Source organism: Perca flavescens, chromosome 18 (genome assembly GCF_004354835.1).
Source record: "Perca flavescens isolate YP-PL-M2 chromosome 18, PFLA_1.0, whole genome shotgun sequence".
Classification (NCBI taxonomy): domain Eukaryota; kingdom Metazoa; phylum Chordata; class Actinopteri; order Perciformes; family Percidae; genus Perca; species Perca flavescens.
In genome coordinates, this window is record NC_041348.1 from 16,386,962 (window position 1) to 16,408,476 (window position 21,515).

General features: G+C 39.6%; 2 protein-coding genes across 2 annotated transcripts; one reads left to right on the forward strand and one right to left on the reverse strand.

Moving 5' to 3' along the window:
- The first annotated feature begins 1,227 nt into the window (after positions 1–1,227).
- Positions 1,228–3,060, forward strand: tcf21 (transcription factor 21). The gene is made up of 2 exons (XM_028605663.1): positions 1,228–1,784; positions 2,567–3,060. The coding sequence occupies exons 1-2, from the start codon at positions 1,362–1,364 to the stop codon at positions 2,654–2,656; spliced, it is 513 nt and encodes a 170-aa protein (XP_028461464.1). The 5' UTR covers positions 1,228–1,361; the 3' UTR covers positions 2,657–3,060.
- Positions 3,061–5,086: 2,026 nt separating this feature from the next.
- Positions 5,087–21,486, reverse strand: LOC114573700 (tropomyosin alpha-1 chain-like). Its single transcript, XM_028606006.1, has 2 exons — positions 21,266–21,486; positions 5,087–6,154 (listed from the first exon to the last, which is right to left on the reverse strand). The coding sequence occupies exons 1-2, from the start codon at positions 21,304–21,306 to the stop codon at positions 5,119–5,121; spliced, it is 1,077 nt and encodes a 358-aa protein (XP_028461807.1). The 5' UTR covers positions 21,307–21,486; the 3' UTR covers positions 5,087–5,118.
- Between the last annotated feature and the right edge of the window lie 29 nt (positions 21,487–21,515).

A 21,515-nucleotide genomic window follows, 5' to 3' on the forward strand; every position in this document is an offset into this window, starting at 1 on the left:
TAACGTTTTCCACTTAAAGAAGCTCCAGAGATTTTGTTGTTTGGACTTGGCCCTGAGTGGACCGGTGCATGGAGCATCAGTGTGGAATGATGTGGAAGGCCAAACAGGGGATTGTGGGTGCCGGGGTATCCATTACATCAGAGGGGACCAAGGCGCCAGTTAGCCATTTGAGACATGACACCCCCTTGTCCTTGCACTTTATCCTGTTAACTGGCAAGATGTGCTGAAAGTTATGTGGGCCCTGTGAGTGGAACAGGCTAATACCAAATACTTCGACATTTTAATTGTAAGGTAAAGTTTACAATATTATTATGTAAGTATTGATTTATGATTTATTTAATACTAAAAATAGCACATTTTCTACAGTATTTTAGTTTTACAACTTTGGATTTAGGGAGGAACGCAACCTCTTTAAGATAATATTATAGAAAACAAAATAATCAAATGAAGCATTTTCTTTTATCTAATTTCTACGAGAATAAACATCTACAAGATGATACATAAAAATCAAGTTGACGAAAATTTGAAAAACAAAATGGTTCAGGTTTTAAAAGTGCAACAAAAATGAGCCTTGCACATTAGAAGCTGGCATCACTCCCAAATTATTATTATTTTCACATCAGTAATATTTGTGACCTCAATCAATCAGGACGGACAAAGGTTAAAAGCCTAAAATCTTGAAAAATATGTGAATATTACAGCCTGTGTTTATAGGCCCCACACTTTTCTTTCTTTTTTACAGATATACTATCAATCACAAAGTAAAGTTCAGTTTAGGGGTTCCTTATGTAAATAAAATATATCAGTAGGCTAATTAATCCATCTTTTCGCAATTGTTCATTTTACAAAAGGACATATGACAAATTACATATGCATGTCATTTAGCTGACGCTTTTATCCAAAGCTACTTCCAATTAGGTGCTTTCAACCATGAAGGTCCAAAGTCTGGACAGAAAGAATCAAGTGCAAGCACATTAGCTTCAAATAAGCCACAAAAAAGTCACATGTAAGTGCAACTATAAGAGTACGTTTTAATAAATACTTGGTGAGTTAAACTGCGGTTAAAATAAGCGTTATATTCTGCATTTTACTGGGGGACCCATCCAGGGTTCCTTCAACACATTTCCCTTGGGATCCTGGAACCCTTTGGGGACCAGTATGTTAGATCAGCACCAGTGTCTCCTCCTAGCATGAGGTAACGCCCTCTCTAGCCATGGAGATAAAAGTCTGTTCCTATCTGCTCTGTTCACGCACAGTTAGCAGTTGAAGAGCACATGCGTTTGACCGCACTGTTCATTCGTGTCCAGCCTCAGCTTCCTGCTCCCATGTTTTGAGCCTGCGCCAGTTGGAGACAGTTCACCATGTCCACCGGGTCTCTCAGCGATGTCGACGACGAGCTCCTGGATGGCATCCTGAAGTTTGGCTCCTCCGGTAAAGACTCCAACGAGAGCACGGAGGAAAGCTCCAACTGCGAGGGCACTTGCGCAAACGATGCGCCGGGCAAGAAACGGAAGACAGCGTCCAGGAAAACGGCACCCAAGGGTGTGGCACAGCAGGAGGGCAAGCATGTGCAGAGAAACGCGGCCAACGCCCGGGAGAGAGCCAGGATGCGCGTCTTGTCCAAAGCCTTCTCCCGGCTGAAGACCACCTTACCCTGGGTACCAGCGGACACCAAGCTCTCCAAACTGGACACACTGCGCCTGGCGTCCAGCTACATCGCGCACCTCCGGCAGATACTGGCCAACGACAAATATGAAAACGGATATATCCATCCCGTTAACCTGGTGAGACTGGGCTAGAGTGGAGGGGAAACCCAGCTAAAAGTTGATTTAGCCTATGTTAAAATAAATAGATAATAATCTGAGTGAGGGAAAGTGAAGTTTAAAGAAGTTGAAAAAACATTCTGAAAATGTTGTCAAATCAATGATGACAGTTTGTTTGCCTAATTATAATAGTATTTGTTATCTAATGCTACACGACTGGAATACAGTACAACATATTCTTGCTAGGCCTCATTGGGACCATGGGACACATTAGGATGTTAGCTTTGTGATGCAGGTGCATGACAGGGTAAAAGCAACAATTTCTATTTACTCTGCTGTTTTAAGGCAAAACTCAGAACAAATATCACCCTTTATGAAGCATAATGCTATGAATGAAGGCCTAACATTTTTCGAAATATTGCAGCTGATGCAGTATAAAACTGGGCCTTCAATTATTAATTGAAAATAGGTTAAATAATAATGCAATATCCCGAATATCATAGCAGATCTCCAAATAACCATTTGGATTTTTTTATTTTTTTATCGTAAAGACACTATGCTATAAACCCATACACTGTTGAGTCGATTAGATACATTTTCAATCATATAATAAAAAAAATTATTAATTCAATGCATAAACATCCGGTGTCCATTCCTGCTTGAAATCCATTATGTTCACCTGAACCTTGCAGGTGATTCATTGACACATAATTGGTGCATTGTTGTCTGACTTCGATTTAATGACTTGATGAACTGTATTGTAAGAAGCTGTCGGTGCTAATTGATTGTATTTCCCTCCGCAGACGTGGCCTTTCATGGTTGCAGGCAAGCCGGAGAACGAGTTGAAGGAGATGCTGAACACAACCCGGTTATGTGGAACAACGGCGTCATGACGAAACCATGCGGACACCTTTGTACGTTTTCAAAGGAAATAAGATTTCCCAAGACAATTTAAAAAAAAAGATTGTGACTGAAATGCACGTCTCATCTCCGCAGACTTTGAGTGGGAATAACGGAGAGAGAGAGAGAGAGAGAGAGAGAGAGTATCCCCTCTCCTTCGTTCCCGTAAAGAAAAGTTGAATTTTATTTAAATGCATTTCTGTCACCTATCTTTGTCTTTGCTGGTTCAAAGATAAATTGCTTGTTTGTGCTTTAAATTGCTTTTCTTTTAATACTCTGCAGATGCATTTTTACTCATGGAAGCCTGTTTTGGCGGCTGCATTATGATGGATGGATGTGTCCACTGTCTCAAATGGTTGTACAGATTTGTATATAAAATATATTTGTATCACTTTTACACCTTGTGTGTATTGAATGTTTTATTTTTATTCCGTTTAATTCAGTTTTATTTCCGTGTGTGGGCCAATGCTCTGACCTGGTAACCCCTCTTATCACTCCTTCACAATAGCAGAACCTGAGCACCAACGACGCGTCAGTGCAGATACGTGCCTCTCTGTTGTTTCTAAAAGATAACAGTGGACATGGTTGTCATTACATAAACAAACGTTTGCCTTCAAAGATTATTTGGGACCGTAAAAGCAGTTAGTCCTCTTGTAGTTTAAACAAGTCAATTTAAGTTTATTTCCCTGCCAATTTCACTGATAAATGCACGAAAAGTTAAAGAAACTGCAAAATAATGTGAGACTTAAAATGAGCTAACACTGGTATAATTCCACTTTTAAATATTTTAATATAACAGGCCACTCAACAATATTAGACCATAAATTAGGCTATGTAAAGCTGTGGCTTATTTTTTATAGCAACAACAACGCAACTTCACAAGTTTACATGTGAAACAATATCACTCCGAAATGAGTGTCGGATGGTATTTTAGGTATAGCCTAATTACATTTAGGCTAATTAAATGTGGTAAACTATATAGGATTCAGCCAATCATAAGTGAGGAGCGGAGCGGCGCAAGTTGTTGGAGGTCAGAGGATATTTTAGACATTTTGAAAGTTGTAGAAAACCTGCGGGCTAAAATTTACCCCGCCCAGACCAGTTGTTTTAATTCGCTGGGGTTATGACCGCTATGTTTACATCATGCCGACAGTTATTTATCTCTCTCTCTCTCTCTCTCTCTCTCTCTCTCTCTCTCTCGGCCCATGTATTCATGGTAGCATAACCTGCCAAACACTGCATATAACTCCATCATATAAAGGCCATGTTCTAATAAAAACACATAGGCTATTTGTACTTTTTTTATTTCATTTATTTCATGCTATACCTCCACTTTTAGAGGCAAATATTGTAGCCTAATTTACAGCCATTCCACTTCCTAATGAGTGCTTCTGCTTTTGATACTTTGAAAACATTTTGCCAATAATACTTAAACAATTTTACTAAGGAACATTTTGCATGCTTCAACAACAAATGGAGTTTTCTCATTTGTCATGGAGATATTTACATTATTGTTGAGGCTAATGTGCTAATTTAGCTTCATCTGTCATTACTTGTTCACTTCACTTTGCCCACGCAGAAAGGACAGTAACAAGTATCCTTTACCAGGAAGGAAGAGTGAGTGCTATAGCAATAAAAGAGTCTCACCGACATCTCTTCAAGGACCCTCACCTAATACATCAGCGGCGGCATGGCAGGGGCCTCGCCGCCACCTCAAAGGGACCACCGTGGAGAAAATAAACTTGGCCGCCTCTCTCCTGGGGCCAGCTGCAGAGAGCGAGAGATGAAGAGAGCTAGAGAAAGGGAGGGAGGGGTCTGCATTAGAGCAGGGCCGGGATTCCCATACTTGCTAATTGTTTTGTTGGACCGCTGCCCAAACCGTGATGTGAAAAAGGTCCACAGACTTTCTTTCTCTGTCTCTGTCTGTCTATACATACATATTGGACAGACTTATGAGCCAGTGGAGGGACATATACAGCTGATGTATGATGTTTTTTTCATTAATATTCCAAAACTCTCCCCAGGCCACACATCTGTCTGTGCATGAAGTGACCTAAGACTGCCATCTTCTGGACAAAATAAAAGGTGTTTTTGGGGACATCTTTGGACCTGACAAACTCCAGGCATCCATTTAACACCAATGAGTGTTACAGTAACTAACATGCCATTTCATACTGTTAAATGTTACATATAATAGTCCCTGGTTTGAACATGTGATGTCAAACATCCACTGAGCGATGGAAGAAACAAAAATGAAAATTATAGATTAAATATATTTATTTTGTTGATTATCAAGTCATGTTGATAATTGAAGAGCATGGTAAATATTATTACTATAGCCTACTACTATATACTATTACATTGACTGAGTAGACTTTACAAAACACAGTAATCATTTCATTTATTTTCATTTATTTAATTTTGCTGGGTTGTTCCAAATGGTATTAGATTGGCATCACATTTTGAAAAGCAAGAAGCCACTAAATGTGCTGTGATTGTTTGCATTATCAAAGATAGCACTCTCCTCTGGGAGGACCAAATGTAACTCATCACCGACATTCAGCTCTAGAGTAACAGCATTTGACAGGTACTCAAAATGCAAATTATCCTTGTGCTCCAAATTATGGATTATGGATCTCCCGTTATGATATAGTTGCACTCCCATGAGGCCCTTTGCTGTATGACCACATATTGTAAATCTGAAATAGTACACTCCTTTCTGCGGTGCAGTGAAGAAGCCAGTGGTTGGACTATAGGCGCCACCAACATTGGTGAAGACCTTGCTGAACTTTAGGACTGTCGGAGTATTGTAAGGCCCTACACCTCCTGAGTCTGTCAAAGCAGTGTAAAATGCCACCTTTGCATTCTCTTTGATGAGACTATCCACGCTGCTCTCAGTAGTGTTCATCCTGTCCATTACAGAGGCCAGCTCAACTTCTTGAGCTGTGTTCTGAGCCTGCAAGTCATCCATCCTGCGTGTTAGGAGCTGCAGCTCACGGTCACCGACTGTCACTCTGGCTTCTATGGACAAGAGTTGAGCTGCCTGGTTTTCAAGATCACCCCTCAGCTCCACATTTACTTTTTTAATTTCTTCCACTCGCTTGTCACTGGCATCAAGCCTTGCCCTGAGATCTGACAGCTCTTCCGACTGCTCCATGTTTACTTTCTTTAGTTCTTCCACTTGCTTCTGACTGGCTCTCAGTCTCTCCTCCGTGGTAGTGTGATCTCTCTTCAGCTCCTCCAGGCTGGTTTTAGTTAGGAGGAGATCCAACTTCTGATCATCTGCCTGCATCTCTGTCTCCCTCAGCCTGGCTTCCATGTTCCTCAGCTCCACCTTCTGCTCCACCACCATGTCCCGCAGCATCCTCACCTCCATCCAAATGTCAGGGCCGGTGTTGGTTTGGTCATGGGCCTCATCAGCGGTGGTATCAGGGTCCAGAGGTTGCTTTTTATCAGGCAGGAAATCGTGGAGTTTGGTCTCCCCTGCTTCACTTGCTCGCAGGGAGAGAACACATGAAACCAAGAGGCAGGGCAGCAAACCCAGCAAAGATAAACCTGCCCTCATTCTGCTGTCTCTTGATGCCCCTTCAGGGAAATATGGAGCTGTATGGGGCTTGGTTGCCTTCTTTTTATAAGCAAAATACGTAGGTGACGCCATGAAAACTGCAGCATGTGTTTTTGTTCTCCAATTATAGAAGTAAAAAGTGGCACAAAGATAAGTTGACACATGTGCAATAGCAGGCCAGTCTACAAGGTCATGTGAGAAACCCCAGATGGTCCTTCACTGGGGAGGGTAGGTGTTGTGGTCGGGTTGATAGGGATTTAGAACACTTTGAAGAATGTTTACAGCTAAAAAAAGAAATGCTTGTTAATTCCTTATGTATTTTTGTATTATTTTTGTAATGAATACATCATTTTTTTTATTAGAAGCATCTTTCTAAGTTCTTCTGCCAGTTTTGAGGGCTGCAAACAACTGGAAACACAATCTTGATTGCAAAAGTGAAAAGAAAGAGATTCGCTGGGCTTCTATATAGCTCGTGAAAGAACTAACCAAATGTTGAGTAAAAAATACTATTAAGCATTTATTGTCGTGTCTTTTTCTATGAGTGAGAGAAGAGGAACGTTTTGCTGCCTCTTTTTGGTTTTCAAAGTGTTCTGCCTCAGCATGAAGTTGGCTACTAACCTGACTCCGCCAGATGGATTGCTTCGCATTTGCTCAGCATATCCATCTGGGAACTTTCCGTTGGAGAACTTTTGGGAAGGGGCGGAAATACCGGTTAACTGATTGGATGAACCATCTGTCTATCACCTATGTTGGTGATAGACGGGCCAAATCAACCAATCAGATCCACGAAGCGTATGAAAATACAACCACAAGCCCGCCCCTGCTGCTGCAGGCAAAGCATAGCTCGTTAGCTCAGCATGCAAGCAACATGTCGGTAAAGGATATTTGCCGTTTGTGTAACGAGAATTTAGGAATAAAAGACACCATTTCAGGTTCCCGGACCATATTCCAAAAGAAGGATCCAAGAGAAAAAAAGCATTAGCGAGTGGCTACTGCTGCCTGAAAATACTGGTTAGCTGATTGGATAAACCATCTGTCTATCACCACCTAACCCACCTCAAAACCAACGCTGATTGGCCCGGTCGTTTGGCTAACGGCTCCAAATTTTCTCTATCTCATGATGCCAGACTGATCTGCGAGTGGAAAACTGGAGCTTGCGAGATCAGGACGGTCTCACAAGGCTAGTAGGCTACAACCTTGTCTGCCTATTGATGTTAATGACATTACTGCCAGAAAGTATAACTAACAGGACACAGAGAAATACTAATGCCTTCTTTCTGTTATTGTGTATATCATTCAAGGATTATACAATTTAATAAACTGTATAGTCCTTGGTTAAGAAGCTGCTGTATACTTTTATACATGTTATGGATAGCTGTGGCCTCTGTATTGAGGTGGTGTTTACACAAATGTTTGAAAAATGCGTGATTTGATGCATAATCCGTTTCTTTTATTTGCATAGTTTCTAGTTATAAAAAAATTCTACCAGCACCATTTGGGATTTCTCCCATGTCTCTCTTTATCTATCTGTGTGCCAGTTTGTATTGTTTAATTAGAGATGCTGCCAAGTTGTTGATCAGAAACACATGCTGCTGCTCTTATGATAAAGGTCAGCTTATCACTTTGCTCTGTGGAAAAAAACACAACCCATTCGTCTCAGTATGTAGAGAAGAATATCATTATTATTTCAAAATAACAGTAAACGTCTTTTAATGACCTGACATTATATGACCAGACATTTAGTGACACACATTTTTAGGTGTTAGGGGGGGGATGGGGGGATGAAGACTGGTTAAAGACATTAAAATAAATGGATGAATTTGACACAAACTGACATCCTCATCATCATCCTTTTTGGGCAATATTTTAATGCACAAAGGATATGCAGCTTTATATAATTTAAGATGGCACAGAGATGTCCATCACAATGTACCTGCTAACAGTATCTATTTAAACCAGTAGATGGCAGCAGAGGTTCCCACATTATGAAAAGTTGTGAAGGTGAGGAGTGAGAAGTGAGAAATAAAGATGCATCACATGAATCTTTGAGGATTTGGGGCCATTGTAAAATGATGACAGGGTCTAGCAATTAAATGGGGCACAGCGAGTGGACACCCTGGAGCTGAGGTAAGGGTTGTGGAGGAGAGAGTAGAAAAACACAAAATTGTGTCAATGTTTTGGTGAAACAGGGCTGACTGTTGTGACCGGTCTGCCTCTTGTGCTTTTTGAACACTTGATATAGTCAGTGTTGGACATCAGTGTATAGTTTTAAAGTATGTAAAACCACACACTCATCATGCATTTAAAATAATTGCCAGATATACTAACATGACTGAGGTTAGGGAACAGCTGGTAGTGGTGTCAATTTGTATCAGATGGTATGGCAGCCTGGCACAGCAGCCACTAGAGCAGAGGAGATGCCAAAGATAGTGTTAGGCCTGTGCAGATCACCTACCCATGTTTATTGGCATGCTCACACAGGGGTGTAGCACCAGACCCTGGGCCCTATGCATAGGCAGTCCTGATGGGCCCCCATGTTCCTCAACACCCTCTGACCCCCCAAAAAAAAAAAAAAAATAATCGGGCCTCTGTACACATGAATCCATAGGCCTAGCTGTTTATACGGTAATAACTATTAACTGTAATGCTTAGCCTGATAAAACACATTTCAAACCTCCTTTGTCAACATTCTCTAGCCTACTTTACTGTGGTTACTACTACATTTTGTTGGTTTTCTCTGTACCTTTACTTGCCAGCCTGCGTACTATGGTGTCTCTCTGATCAGCTGTTAATTTATCTGGCCATAGTCCTGGATCCTCTGGCAAAAACTGGTCTGCACTGCTCTGCCTACTTTCCAGTTCCTCAGCTCTCATTTCCACACTGTGCTCAGAGCAACACTCATGCTCCCTGCTGTCTTCACTCCCATCCTCCTCAATCAGATGTTCTCTGTCATCTTTCTCTATGAAGGATGCATCTGATATTAACCTCTTATCCTAATTGTAACCTAATATAATAAAACACACTACAATGTTAGTGTTACTTAACAACTTTCAGTCAAAATGGCTAAACATGGTTTGCTTTAATTTTGATATAAGCTTCCCTTGTTTCAAATCCAAAAAGGAGGCTGAGGGGTCTGTTGCTCCCTGCTGTGACAGTTTCTGAAACTGAGGGCCATGTGTTTCACAATGTTAACATCTGCTTCTACTAAATCTGACATAACTATAATGTTGACATGATATGTATCTACCGATGAGCTATTAAGCTACCTATGACACTGATTAGCCTATTATTGCTAATTATAGACATTATAGCCTATTAATTTTAAAATTAAACATGTTTTAAATTAGGCTATTACAATAGTGTTATATGCAAACAGCATTGCTAGTGTAGTTTATTTATTTAGCCTTTACCTCAGATTACATGTATAAGCAAATTATCATTTGAAAGTGTATGTTCTGCTCTTTATATGGGTTGTCTCAGTTTGTTTTTAGCACTAACAGTCACGGAGATATTCAAGCAGTTTAGCACCATGGATTTCGTTTTATAGTTTGTGCTCACCTTTCTTTGAAAAGAAGTCAGTTTCCAATTGTTTCCCCTCCTTCTCCTGTCTTTCCTTTCTTTTTTGGTAGCTTGATTTGGCTTTCTTTCAGAAATAAATTTCTGGACATGCTGCGGCAGATGTGTCGCGTTTGAGCTCCGTGTATTTCTGCCATAAGTTTCGGGTTTCCACCTCCGATGTTTAGCAGCGTACAGCCACTTCCCTGAACGTCTCAAACGGGGCTCTGTGTCTGTCAGAAGGTCTGAGATCTACCGTATCAGCAGAGCAATCACGTAATGCACAGCAGACTACGGTGCAGGTAGCCTATAGATTATTTTCTAAAATATAGTGACTTTATTCTCGTAATAGCCTATATTATAACTTTATTTTTTTCACAAAATATCACGACTCCTTCAAATCTCAGAGAGCACAGATGGGATGAGTTATATTTTGAATGTGCACAAAGTTTTGGACATGAGCAGAAATCTTGCTCAATCATCTGAAATATTACAATCAAGAGGTTTATTAATACATTAAATGAATAATGTATCACTGAGGTGAATAATTGTCATATGCACATTTATGGAGGTTACTTCCCCAACAAAAGATTCAAAAAAGGGAAGAATAAATATAATAGAATAGATATAATTAGAAAAGTCAATCTAAAGGAGAATAAATAGATGAAAGCAATACAGAATTCCTGACAGCCTTACTGCAATATTTCCCATTATGTTGTTATATTTGGATTGTAGCCTAATGTTTCCCTTTACATAAAGATAAAAGTAGAAATAGGTGCATACAAATTCACCAAAATGCAGAAAATGAAGTGTTTAATGCTAAAAAAATTCTGGGGGAGGACCCCCAAACCCCCACATCATAAGTCACCAAACAAATCTGGAAGCAAAACCTTGGCCTTTGACTTGCCAGGCCAGTTATTATTAGACCAAATGTTGGTGCCATCTAACAAACTGGAAGCTAAAATGAACATACACTGGCTATTAACAAGCTGGGCCAGCCAATCACTGTTAAAAAGGCTATAATAGTGGTTTCTGATTCTCTTAAATCAACATAATTTTCTTGTTTAAAAAGATGTTTACATATTTGCCAACCAATATTTTCAAACATGTTCAATTTCATACATTTTCCAAGGGTGAAATCCATTGCCTGCCTGTTAACATTAGCCTATAAAAGGTTAAAAAAAATGATAATAATAAAGTAAGTGAATTGTGAAGTATTTCTCTTTGTTTGAATAACTAATCAACCCTACCTTACACATTAATACTGGAAAAAGAGCCCATTTGGTGTAAAAACACATTAAGTCATTTTACGGCACGATTTTGAATGACGACCATTCTCCGTAAATAAGGGCTCCCCCTCCCTACAAAAGCCAATTTAACCACTGCTCAACTAGCTAGCTAATGTAAACAAATGCGTGCAGATGGACTAAACCATTTGGCGCATTAGCAAGGGGTGGGTGAGACCTTAGTCTTTTTTTGTATAAAAATAATAGTAAGTCAATCAACCAAGTTATTCAGCCAATACACTAACTTTACATTTCATCTGACATGCATTATGAAATTTAATTAGGAAATATCCAGGTGAAATAAAATATATTACAGACTTTTCAAGGGCCCTCTCTATCAGTATCGGTTTTACCCCCAGTCCAACGCCCATGTGCTCACACTCTGTGTGTGTGTGTGTGTGTGTGTGTGTGTGTGTGTTTGTTTGTTTGTTTGTTTGTGTGTGTGTGTGTGTGTGTGTGTGTGTGTGTGTGTGTGTGTGTGTGTATATATATATGTGAGAGATTGTTGGCATCAGTTTGTGATTATTAAACGGAGTACAGCAGGTGTCTGCCATGAGACTTGTGGCCTTTACGTCAATGCTGGAGCAATCTATGGAGTAAACTAACCATCTTTTTCTCCTACATTCATGTTGTCGCAGAAAAATGACTTTTGCCTTAAAAGTATGCAGATCAGTTTGGATAAATCACAAAAAAACTAATATTTGTACATACTGTTGATTGTATAAAGCCATACAAGTAGGTTAGTTTTGTTTTTTGGTGTGTAACGATCTATAAAGCCATATATCATGGTTTGCATGTACCGATACTTTGAACCTTAATCTATTTGACTTAATATGTGTTTTCTCTGTTCTCTGTCAGTTTGACCTTTTGTCAGTTTGTGGTTTACCATTGAGATGGCTAACAAAAATGCCACACAGTGTGTATAGGCAAAGGAAACACACATTCACTTGTTAGAATAATAATTATGCCTTTTTATGAGGACAAAAGGTGGGGAAAATGTCCTGCATGTTTAAAGGATTATTTTAATATTTGGGGAATTTTTATAATAATGACGTCCTGAAGTCTCTGTTGGTTGCCTGGCAACCTCACAGTGACAACAAGTCTCCAGAAAGTCATTGCACAAGGCCAAGAAATAGTTCTGTACATAACTCATAAATGTGATGTTCTTGCATTTTTGCATTTTGTATGGATAAAAAAAAAAGCTAAATATAACGTGTTAATTAATGAGCTTTAGAAGTGCTGGTACCTTTGGACAGAGCCAGGCTAGCTGTTTCCCTTTGATTCTAGTCTTCTCATCAAACTCTTTGCAAAAAAACTTTCAGATTTGTATTTTATTTTGACACTTTTTGTAGAAATACACTTAAAAGCTTTGCAACTTGTTTTTGTTTTAAACAACTGGTGATGCATTACAGTGTAAAAGTGATGCCACAGCCTGCCACTTATCATAGTCAGATCAAAGCTCAGAAAACACGACACTAGCACACATAGCTGTTAGGTAGACAAGTAGAACAGATGGATATCCATCACTGCTTGGGTGCTTTCAACCATTCTCCTCCTCCTGAACTATCATACAGCACATAAGTGAAAAACAATACAGTTCACTGTGAAATGTTTGTTTCTCGAGCCTTGAAGTGCAGTACTTGCTTGCGCACACAGATTTATGTAGCCTGACGAACTTCAAATTCAGCAGACTGTGAAGGAATTTGACCTTAACACGGTGGCCGTCAGCCCAGGCTTTGGTGATTATGTTACAATAATTAGAATCACTAATATGGACTAATAAGCACCTAGAGGCCACTCATTCTACAAGGTAAAGGAGACAAGAAAACAATAACAAAAGGCTATTTTATTTGCGTCTGTCCTTTAGTTAATTAGGTAGGCCTATTTATTTGAAATCTGGATCTGGAGGATAGATGGTCAACTTTACAACAACATGGTCGGTTGCCTGCACAGAGAAGTGTTCATTTTACTCAAAGCCTTGAACTTCTATTCTTATAAAATACAGTATTGTAATTGTTTAGGGCTTAGGGAGTGTTTATAGTCAAATGCAATTTGGGATCAAAGAGCCTACAAAGGGCACGTGGCACGCACACACACACACACACACACACACACACACACACACACACACACACACACACACACACACACACACACACACACACACATACATACACACACACAAACACTGTAAGAATAGTGTTAGGAAAAGGAAGGGGCGCCTGACTAAATGATGTTTTCCCAGGTGGGCACAATTACCTGTGTGTGGTGTGTGTGTGTGTGTGTGTGTGAGTGTTCCTGTGGGTGCATGCACACAAGCCTCTGTATGTGTGTGTGTGCATAAGAATGATCCACATGTTGTTTTTAGAAGATTCAGGTCTATTACAATTAGGAAGACATGAATCAAAGTCAGACTCCACTTACAGGTAGAGAACCATCAGCTGAGCAGCGGAGAGTCAGACAGTGTCCTGATGCTTTTCTTATTATTACCACTTAGAATAATACCGTGCAGACAACTACGATATCAAAGCAGCGTCCCGGATTTATTGAACAAGTGGCTATTCATTCGCGGTTAGAGCAGAGCAGAGCACTCACAAAGCCAGAGGGAGCAGGAGGATGATGGGTCACTGCATAGGGGAGCAGAACACAAGCTCTCACTGTTGAGTCACAGAGTTTATGAGAAGCCGAGGCTAATCCTTAGTGAGTCTGTGTGTGTATTTGGACAAAAAGCCAGTGCATGTATATTTGTGTGTAGGCACATGGCGTGTGCAGGATTTCACTGAGGCAGTGATACAAACACCTGCTTTAGTGCTTATCAAATCGGTGAGTGTGTACGTGTGGCCTTGTGTGTGCCCATTTGAACTGGCGAACATGTGTCTCATTATAAGCTGAAATCTCTCACAGGTGACTTTGTTTATTTGATCTCAATTAAGCCTTCGCCTCTTCCCACACGGAAATCTGACCAAGACTTAAAAAAATTCTTCTATTAATTCCAAACAGAACAGGAAAGAAGGAAGAAGAAGAGGAAAAGAAACAGATTTGTCAAAACTGTGCCCGCCCTGATGGCTGTAACAACATGTCATTTTGATCCACTCCACCAAAACGGGAACACCTCAGAATACCGAGCACACATGGGCTCAATTATTATCCCAAGGAATTCCGCAAAAAGTAAAGTCGGCAATAAGGAAAATATTCTTCTAATCTGGGGTCTTCCTCAAGCTGGGTGTGAAGGAAATTTAGGGGGTCCCCGTTTTAATTGGGTCCAGATTCGACCACCCTATTGAAGCATGACAGAAGAAAATGTGAATATGATAAAAAAAAAGAAAATGCTCTCAAGTCTCAGCATTCAAGAATTAAACAGTTTACTGGACAGTATGAGTATATTCTGATCACCTACTTTTTAATGAGTTTAACATGCAAGGCCACACTTTTAACACCATGAAAAACCACTCATCTCCACACACACACACACACACACACACACACACACACACACACAGGGGCGGATTAAGGTGGTCAGGGGCCCCTAGGCTGCTCTTTATGTGAGCCCCCCCCCTTAATCATTGCACTTTACTGGAAAAATGTATTTAGAGACACACACATACACACACGCGCGCGCGCACCAATTACCACCACACCACATAGGTAAAATAAGAAAACTCATAAAACTAACATTAACAGAGATGTAAGTGGAAAGAATACCAGATATTATCCTCTGCCACCACAGCACCAAAACATTTACAATGGAAATGTTACTAAACAGCAAAGCAGCAGAATTCCCTGGATTCACAGTTCAACAGCAAGCTGGTAATCACTTTTATCTTTCTAAACCAACAGGTAGGCTACAGCATCTGCAGCAGTGCAGAATACCTAGCTTTACTCAGGCAAAATCACAACATCATTACCAGTGGTGGAAGAAGTATTCAGATCTTTTTACTTTAGTAAAAGTACTAATACCATACTGTCCTGCATTGAAAATGTTACTTAAGTAAAAGTATGTAAGTATCATCAGGAAAATGTACTTGAAATATTAAAAGTGAAAGTACTGAATGTCGAAAAATCAAAAATTTTTAAACAAACCAAACATATTTATTGTCAATCAACTAGTGTTTAATGGTCTCATCATCTCAGCTGACTTGTAGCCGTTATATTGTCGGCTAGTTTACTTTAGAATCAAACATCATGTGTTCTGTGTGCAGTAATCTTAATGTGTAAAGTAACTAGTAACTAAAGTAACTAGTAACTAAAGCTGTAACAGATGAATGTAGTGGAGTAAAAAGTATTAGATTTATCTCTGAAACGTAGCAGAGTAGAAGAAGAAAGTGGCATGAAAAGACTCTAGTAAAGTACAAGTACTTCAACATTTGGACTCAAGTACAGTACTAGAGTACATGTAGCCTACTTAGTTACATTCCACCACTGATCATTACTGAGACACAAACCACTGTGCAATACACTAAACTGTGAATCAAATAAAAATAATAAAAACAGCAGCAGCAGCACATAATAATGTTATTAACAACAATAATGAAACAGCAGCACAACATGTAGGCTACATATTGTTGTATAATCATCACGCCTTTAGAATTTCTTTTAGAATTCACATGCAGGATCTGAGCTATAGGTAGCAGCAGGGACGGACTGGGACCAAAAATTGGCCCTGGCATTTTGGCCCAGACCACACCACAGAAGATCACAAATACCATCCGTCCTTGCTCTCCCCTGAATATGTATAGCAACTCCTACTCCTTAAAAATACTAACGCCATGTAATGAGTAAGCAAGAATCAGTGAGAGTTGAGATATTAAATACTTTGCCATTTATTAATAAAAACGGTATGCCATGAATTAATTAATATATATAAATATATATATATATATATATATATATATATATATATATATATATATATATATATATATAATCATTTCATGACTGAAGAGGCCCTGTGCTTTAATTTGAAGAGGTCTATCATGAGTTTTTTTCTACCAATGCAGATAGAAAAGCTACAATTCTCATTAAGAAAGTTTGCATGATGTGCAACGTTTATCTAGGCTACTTTAAGGACACAAATGCACAAGCACAAGTTTAAAGTTTGATGAACCTTAAGGTGGTGATTTGCTTATTATTAAGATGTAGGCTACTTTGTTGAATGAAAGGCAGGCTAATATAGCCTATTAATAATAAAACGGTGAGAAAATGATCAGTCAACACTCAGATACCCGTGCACTTAGCCAAACTAATGCAATTATACAGTATAGCATGCCTATTTCTTTTATTGTTGTAGTGTTATCATCAACAGTTTGTCCACCACTTTTTTGGGCTCAGTTGTATCAAGGGGTTAGGGGTTTTAAGGGGAGTTGTGTTTACCGCAGGTTGTAGCCTCACTCCCTCATCTCTGTCCCTCTCCTCCTGAGTCTGCTCCTCACTGTGCATGTCACTGTAGCCGACACCAGCACCGCTATCGTCCGCCACGGAGCTGATGGAGGTCCTGCTACTGGCGAAAACATGTCTGTCCATTTGACACATTTGGCAGCGTTTCTTTTTCTCACGCAGCTTCTCTGCGTTTCTTCTCCATGATCTCTATCACTGTTCTAGCCTGGCAGATGCACACACGAAACTGCATGCAGGCAGAAATCCCAAAGAGGGTGCTGTTTAAAGATATGCTGTCCTCTTCATTGTCTTGGTATCCTCACCTAGCGCCACTTCACAGCTGCTGCTGTAGCGGCATGTTCATCGCTTTGGACTGTTGTTCATCATGTCTGTATCCACAACAGTAGTCGTAAAGAAAGTTTGTCATTCTTGCCAGCGTTGCCAAATACTTATCGGCATCTTTTTTCTTTTATTTGAGCCGCTCGGGTAACTTCGTTTAATTTTCGCGTTTAGACTCGTCTTGCTTCGTCTCTGTTTGAGTTCTCCTGTCACTTTGTGTTTATCTTTCGCGCCGCGCACCGTTATGGACTATTCCATTTCAATGTGAAAGTAGGGGGTGTATGTGAAAAAAATAGTCTGTGATATTTTTGACTGAAGTGTTTTTTGGCCAGCCCAGAGTCAATTGAAAAAAAACAATGGGCCGCCGATCTAGGCCTAACACTTTTATGGGCAAAAAAAAAAAAAAAAAAAGTATAATAATAATAATAAATTGTCTGGCCAATCCGGGGCCCCTGCACAAGTGAGGCCCCTAGGCTGCAGCCTACGTAGCCTGTGCATTAATCCACGCCTGCGTGTGTGCATCTGCCAGGCTAGAACAGTGATAGAGATCATGGAGAAGAAACGCAGAGAAGCTGCGTGAGAAAAAGAAACGCTGCCAAATGTGTCAAATGGACAGACATGTTTTCGCCAGTAGCAGGACCTCCATCAGCTCCCGTGGCGGACGATAGCGGTGCTGGTGTCGGCTACAGTGACATGCACAGTGAGGAGCAGACTCAGGAGGAGAGGGACAGAGATGAGGGAGTGAGGCTACAACCTGCGGTAAACACAACTCCCCTTAAAACCCCTAACCCCTTGATACAACTGAGCCAAAAAAAGTGGTGGACAAACTGTTGATGATAACACTACAACAATAAAAGAAATAGGCATGCTATACTGTATAATTGCATTAGTTTGGCTAAGTGCACGGGTATCTGAGTGTTGACTGATCATTTTCTCACCGTTTTATTATTAATAGGCCAGGCACGGCGCCAGGATTCCAGTTTTGGATGGGCCAGACCAATTTTGGGTGGGCCTTAAATTAAAAACGTTATCAAATCCCTGTTTAACCTAATACAAATGATACTAATATACTGTTATATTATATATATATTATATGTGCTTACATAATAAAGATTGTAATAGCTTGATGCTATTTATATGTTGTTGCATTGTAAAAAGTTTCGGTGCAAAGGAGGGACCTATCCGCGATCGCTCGCCTTGGTTCTGACCAAAAGAATCTCCATTACGCACCATACCTGGCTGCGCTATAGAGCATCTCTCCTAACCTAAGGCCTATAGACTGTAAAAGTGGTCAGGAATCTAATATTTCCCCAAAACATAGTTTAGTTCTGCTCGTATAACATGAGGCCGAATATTTCACAATTCTTTTCAATTGTTTTAAGTTTTCAACAATACAGATCAACAACACTGCCCGACAGTTTCAATCAATACTCGGCCACAGAACGTGTTCATTGACAACGTCATCTGTCATGTAAAACAAGACTCAAGTTATTTCCTTACTTTAGTGTGATGTTATAAACATGTTTAACAAAAATAAATAAATCGCATTAACAAGCCCTAAAGCATTATTGGCAATAACAAGAGAAAACCATGAGGGAACAACAACTTGACAACAGTAACAAGCTGTTATAGAAATAGAACTGCGCCTGCAGCTTCTGTAGCGGGTTATGAATTGATTATTTTAATCCATACATCTCATATAACGACATAATACAATACAGGCAGAGTAGCCTTCACATAACTTACTGTTATCCTCTGGCGGTCCTACACAATTAAACTCAGCAGAAGAAGTGACCGGATACTTTAGCACTGGTTGAGTTGCGGGCTCATCCACGGAAGACCGATCCACAGGACTATATCCATAGGGGCTATATCATCCACTCGCGAGGCAGAGGCAAAGGCTATAGCACCGGCGCTGGTCACGCTGGCCGCGCTAACCGCGCTAGCATCGCTAGCAACCTGCGGTGTCCGAGACAAAGATGTGCTCGGTGTTGAGGATCTCAGCTCTCCTTCATCTCCTGGTTGCAGCGATGACTATGAGAACGTTCGTGCACATTTAAGGTACCTAAACAACAACTGTTGCAACCTTGTCCTTTACTGGAAATGATTTTCACACTCTCAGATCACTGGGAGCTAGCCTAGCATACCGACAAGCTACATCCGATCCGAACCTCACTGTCTGCTGAACTTGCGCAGAAACATAAAAATAGACATGACCAGTTTTTTTTAATTGTTTTTGAAAACTAAACATTTAGACAATTTTAGCACAAATTATGAGATTATTTGCAACAAATTATAATATATTAATTAATTAATGTTTTTTGAGGAAATGTTTTGGGTGGGCCTGTTGAAAAGTGGGTGGGCCTAGGCCCGTCAGGCCCACCCATAACGCCGTGCCTGTAATAGGCTATATTAGCCTACCTTTCATTCAACAAAGTAGCCTACATCTTAATAATAAGCAAAACACCACCTTAAGGTTCATCAAACTTTAAACTTGTGCTTGTGCATTTGTGTCCTTAAAGTAGCCTAGATAAACGTTGCACATCATGCAAACTTTCTTAATGAGAATTGTAGCTTTTCTATCTGCATTGGCAGACAAAAACTCATGATAGACCTCTTCAAATTAAAGCACAGGGCCTCTTCAGTCATGAAATTATTACATTATATATATATATATATATATATATATATATATATATATATATATATACACACACACATATACATATATATATATATATATATATATATATATATATATATATATATATATATATATATATATATAGCTTGTTTTATGATTCATGAGTATACCGTTTTATTGTATTAATAAATGGCACTTTTTTGAAGTATTTAATATCTCAACTCTCACTGATTCTTGCTTACTCATTACATGGCGTTTTTATTTTTAAGGAGTAGGAGTTGCTATACATATTCAGGGGAGAGCAAGGACGGATGGTATTTGTGATCTTCTGTGGTGTGGTCTGGGCCAAAATGCCAGGGCCAATTTTTGGTCCCAGTCCGTCCCTGCTGCTACCTATAGCTCGGATCCTGCATGTGAATTCTAAAAAAAAGGCGTGATGATTATGCAACAATATGTAGCCTACATGTGGTGCTGCTGTTTCATTATTGTTGTTAATAACATTATTGTGTGCTGCTGCTGCTGTTTTTATTATTTTTATTTGATTCACAGTTTAGTGTATTGCGAGTGGTTTGTGTCTCAGTAATGATCAGTGATGGAATGTAACTAAGTAGGCTACATGTACTCTAGTACTGTACTTGAGTCCAAATGTTGAAGTACTTCTACTTTACTAGAGTCTTTTCATGTCACTTTCTACTTCTACTCCGCTACATTTCAGAGACAAATCTAATACTTTTTACTTCATTTACTTTACTTTTTACTCATCTGTTACAGCTTTAGTTACTAGTTACTTTAGTTACTAGTTACTTTACACATTAAGATTACTGCACACAGAACACGATGTTTGATTCTAAAGTAAATAGCCGACAATATAATGGCTACAAGTCAGCTGAGATGATGAGACCATTAAACACTAGTTGATTGACAATAAATTTGTTTGGTTTGTTTAAATGAGGATTTTTCGACATTTAGTACTTTCACTTTTAATATTTCAAGTACATTTTCCTGATGATACTTACATACTTTTACTTAAGTAACATTTTCAATGCAGGACAGTATGGTATTAGTACTTTTACTAAAGTAAAAAGATCTGAATACTTCCACCACTGGTAATGATGTTGTGATTTTACCTGAGTAAAGCTGGGTATGTTAGTTTAATGTTATTAATGTTAGTTTTATGATGTAGTTTTCTTATTTTACCTATGTGGTGTGGTGGTAATTGGTGCGTTCCAGTAAAGTGCAATGATTAAGGGGGGGGGCTTATAAACACACACATAAAGAGCAGCCTAGGGGCCCCTGACCACCTTAATCCGCGCCTGGTTGTGCTGCTGTTTTTTTTTTATTTTAAAAAGTACAAATATGGAGAGCCACTTAGCACAGAGATTCCATGGTAAACTAAAGTTATAGCATTAGTTATGTTTTCCAGATTCTTGTCATTTATTGTACATGCTACCTTATATTTTCCAGTTTTCAGCTCAGCAACCTCAATTCTGCATATTCTAAGCTAGTTGTAAATTCCCATTTGGCTGCTACATTCCTAGTGTTAGCAAACGCTAGCTAGTCTGTTAACATGAATATTTGGCTGCTACATTCCTAGTGTTAGCTAACGCTAGCTAGTCTGTTAACATGAATATTTGGCTGCTACATTCCTAGTGTTAGCTAACGCTAGCTAGTCTGTTAACATGAATATTTGGCTGCTACATTCCTAGTGTTAGCTAACGCTAGCTAGTCTGTTAACATGAATATTTGGCTGCTACATTCCCAGTGTTAGCAAACGCTAGCTAGTCTGTTAACATGAATATCTGCAAGCCTCCAAGCACAGACGTCACACTTTAAATCCTACCTGTTGCCTTTCACCATCCACGTATTTAACTGATGTTGCATCCATTGACATGCTATCTCCTATTCCCTCTTTCTTTTTCTATTTTTAGCCCCCGACAGCTTTTTTGCTTTATCCATCTTTTTCCACAGACGACAACTCACTACTGTACCTGTTCGCTCAGCGCTAACGGCGCCCCCACTCGCGATATTACGAATCCTACTATGGCCACGCCAAGACCGGACCCGCCCTTCAATAGCCCGGGTCTTGGCGT

Excerpts from the sequence above, each read along its gene's own strand:
- LOC114573700 (XM_028606006.1), bottom strand. The coding sequence starts at position 21,306 with ATGCAACATCAGTTAAATACGTGGATGGTGAAAGGCAACAG. Across the intron at positions 6,155-21,265 it reads TGGATGGTGAAAGGCAACAG|TGAAGCAGGGGAGACCAAAC; the intron begins GTAGGATTTAAA and ends CCTGCGAGCAAG.
- tcf21 (XM_028605663.1), top strand. The coding sequence starts at position 1,362 with ATGTCCACCGGGTCTCTCAGCGATGTCGACGACGAGCTCCTGGATGGC. Across the intron at positions 1,785-2,566 it reads ATATCCATCCCGTTAACCTG|ACGTGGCCTTTCATGGTTGC; the intron begins GTGAGACTGGGC and ends TTCCCTCCGCAG.